At 38.8% G+C, this 3491-nt stretch overlaps 1 protein-coding gene across 1 annotated transcript in view; it reads right to left on the reverse strand.

The window, feature by feature from the left end:
- The window catches only part of LOC107667357 (sodium channel protein type 8 subunit alpha-like), a 76133-nt gene that overhangs the window by 43142 nt on the left and 29500 nt on the right, over window positions 1–3491 (reverse strand). Inside the window, exon 6 of the mRNA XM_016458986.1 lies at window positions 1348–1439. Within this exon, the coding sequence (XP_016314472.1) occupies window positions 1348–1439 (92 nt within the window). The remainder of the gene's footprint in view (window positions 1–1347; window positions 1440–3491) is intronic.

Genomic DNA, 3491 nt, shown 5'->3' on the forward strand with positions numbered 1-3491 from the left:
GTTTAATCTTACATCTAATGTTGTTAAATTAATGTGTATTGCATTATTTCAGTATCGTGTGTCACCATGATGGGGTTTAGTGTTTGTGTGAATGACACTGTGCAACTTCTATATATAAGTATTGTCCTCCTCAGCTCGCAGACAAGCTGTTTGTGATGAGCTTTAGTTCATCATGTGACTTTCTCATCACCATCTGTTTTTGGTGGTTATCAGTGCATTACAATGGTTCAAAACAGATCTTAGTACTTCAATATGTTAGTTTATTAACATTACATCAGTTAATGAAATACGATATTTTATTGTGAATTTAAGTTAAGTCTGTAAAACCTAAAATGTTGTTACCATATTTTTTACAGTGAACTTCTGGCAACCACAGCTGCCAGTATTTTACCGTAAATGTCACAGATTTTTTTTTACAGTGCAAGTTAAAACCAACTTAAAGTGGTTTTGGACCAGCCATATTGGACCAGCAATAAACCCGCTTGACCACCTTTAACCAGCAGGGCCCGTGACCAAGATGGTATACCAACTTAGTCAGGTCCTCACCAGCTGTTAGTCCACCTAAACTAGTAACCATGTTACAAAACACAGCTAGCACCTTAAGATGGGTTTTCCAGCAGGGCTAGATGCATATTTCAGGTGTTTCCACGTCTTTTCGTCATAATAGCCGACATTTATAACAAGTTGCCATTGACAAATGCAGTTTTTAATAAATAAAGACCTTTAAATCCCAGATTACTGGAAGGGCATATAATTTTTACATGATTTGACTGCAGACTGCAAAGCCTATCAAAAATGTATCGCTACCATTTTTGATCGTTTGTGTATTAAAACATAAATAGAACAGAAATGAAAGTATTCTTCCAGCAACATCCTTTTGAAAAAGTACAGCAAGTCAAGTGAAAAAAAAAACTAAGAGAAAAATAATAACAGTAGTAGTAATACTGGTAATAATAATAGTTTGCATCGGCGTGGGAAGCAGCTCAGCCTTCGTGTTTAAACGCGTTCTCACCTGGTATGACAGAAATAGTTTTGAGAGCTCGTAGAACCCTGAAGGTTCTCAGGGCTGACACATTCCCGAGGTCCACAAACTCTGTTACATATCTGCAACAAGGGAGGATCACACACAGAACAAACACCATGACACAACACACACACACCACCACAACACGAACGACACACCACTACCACCAGCACCACCACTGAACTGGGAGGAAGACATCACGCAAAGCCTGTCTAACGGGAGAAGAGAGAGAAACGAACGGAGGAGGAAGGAAGAGACAGGAGCGTGAAAAGAGAGACAGCGAGCAGCGCCCTCTGTTTGGCCCTGATGGAGGCTGGACTTACCTGGGATCACAGCAACAGTTTTCAAAGCCCTCAGCACCCTGAATGTGCGCAGAGCTGACACATTGCCTAGGTTTACAAACTCTGTAATATACCTGCAGAATGGATCGCAACATAGTTACCAGAGAGAGAGAGAGGAGAGTGAGAGAATGGAAAGGAGAAGAGATACAGGATGAAAAAGCAGTGAGGAAAGATGGTTCACAAGAAAAATTAAGAGATGTAAAAATATATGCATCCCATTAAAACAATGTTCCAGGATCCATGTTTCACAGCATTACTGTAATTTTAAGAAGTTTAAGACTGGTAAAAAAAAAACATTCACATTTTTGTTGAACTCGCAATTGCAGGTGGATTAATGTAACGATCAAATAATTTGCCATGGCACACATAAGCACAGCATTATGAGCATTCCCTTAGAAACCATTTATTTCTCAAGTCGAGGATGTGAACAGCTCCAATTACAATCTTAAGAGTTGCTATCTCGTAATTACAGTAATTCTAACATGATGTGATCCCAGCATAAGAATTTAAATCTTGTGGCACTTATTCCAGTATAATGCCTTGCCTCATAGTCTTCTAATAGTATTAGTGTATAAACTGTTTTCCTTTGATTTTACAATCTAAAGTTGAAATTATTTACTATGGTAACTGACTGCATGTCACAGATACTGTCCATAGTGATTCACTTCTATTGCGTAAATGTAAACGCAATCAAATATGAACAGATTCTCACTATGTTATATACTGCAGAATTCACTGCATACATTTTATTCCTGGAAAATCAAACACATTTTCTCCCAACTTGCTCATTCCAAAGGGAAAGAACTGTTGTTGTTTTTTTTGTAGTTTTGTCATTATTTCACCATATTCTCAATTTGAACATTTTACTTTTTAGGGGCAAGGGTTGTCTTATGTAAGAAAATGGCTGCCCTCCAGAGAACTGGACGAATGCAGATATGGAGAGAAAAGGAGTGATGGACAGATTAATTAAAGTTTAGAAAGAATGAGTTATGATATATTATGTACACAGACATATACAGAAGTATAGGCACAAACATTGTCATTTTTGAGCATTGAACTCCCATCCACCACCTATGAGAGGCAGGACATTAGAGCCTCTGTCTCTCTTACGTTCACCCACACACACTTTTTTGTGCAAGCATGACATCAAGGCTCAAAAGTCATCCTATGACCTAAATAAAGGTCATGGTGTTGATTAATCACTGAATTTCAGACTGTCCATGCATCTTAATGACCAAAGAAACAAGTAAACAGTTTACTAGAATAAATAATTTGCATGTTCAAAGCTTTCAGGCTTTAAAGGGTTAGTTCACCCCAAAATGAAAATTCTGTCATTAATTACTCACCCTCATGTCGTTCCAAACCCGCAAGACCTTCGTTCTTCTTCAGAACACAAATTAAGATATTTTGATGGAATCTGAGAGCTCCCTGACCCTCCGTAGACAGCACACAACTGTAATGTTCCCAGGTCCAGAAATGTAGCAATGACATTGGTAAAATAGTCCATGTGACATCAGTGGCTCAACTTCAATTTAGCGAAGCTACGAGAATACTTTTTGGGCGCAAAGAAAACAAAAATAACGACTTTATTCAACAATTATTCTCCCCCGAGTGTCCTCCGCCATTTTAGAGAGTATCACAACGCATACGCACACTTTACCCTAAGCGTAAACAACGCTGATTACGCCAATTACGTTCATGTGCGCGCTTACCCTCCTGAACGTAAACAACGCTGATTACGTTGATTACGTTCTTGGTTACTCTCCAAAATGGCGGAAGACGTAACTCGGGGGAGAACACTTGTTAAAGGGGTCATGATGCAATTTCAAATTTTCCTTTCATTTTTGGAGTGTTACAAGCTGTTCATGCATAGATAAGATCCCTAAAGTTGCAAAGACTAAAGTCTCAAACCCAAAGAGATATTCTTTATAAAAGTTAAGACTGGTCCACGCCCTCCTAAAACGCCTCGTTTAAACACGCCCCCACATGTCTACATCACTGTGTGGGAAGATTTGCATAACACCGCCCAAATGTTTATGCAAAGAAAGAAGGCGTAACTTTGATTCTCGCTGTAGTATTGTTCGCTGTGAAAGTGAAACTACTTTGTTTGGCCTTCCAAAAGAGGA

The sequence above is a fragment of the Sinocyclocheilus anshuiensis genome, unplaced genomic scaffold, assembly GCF_001515605.1.
Source record: "Sinocyclocheilus anshuiensis isolate Anshui unplaced genomic scaffold, SAMN03320099.WGS_v1.1 scaffold964, whole genome shotgun sequence".
In the NCBI taxonomy this organism is placed as follows: Eukaryota; Metazoa; Chordata; class Actinopteri; order Cypriniformes; family Cyprinidae; genus Sinocyclocheilus; species Sinocyclocheilus anshuiensis.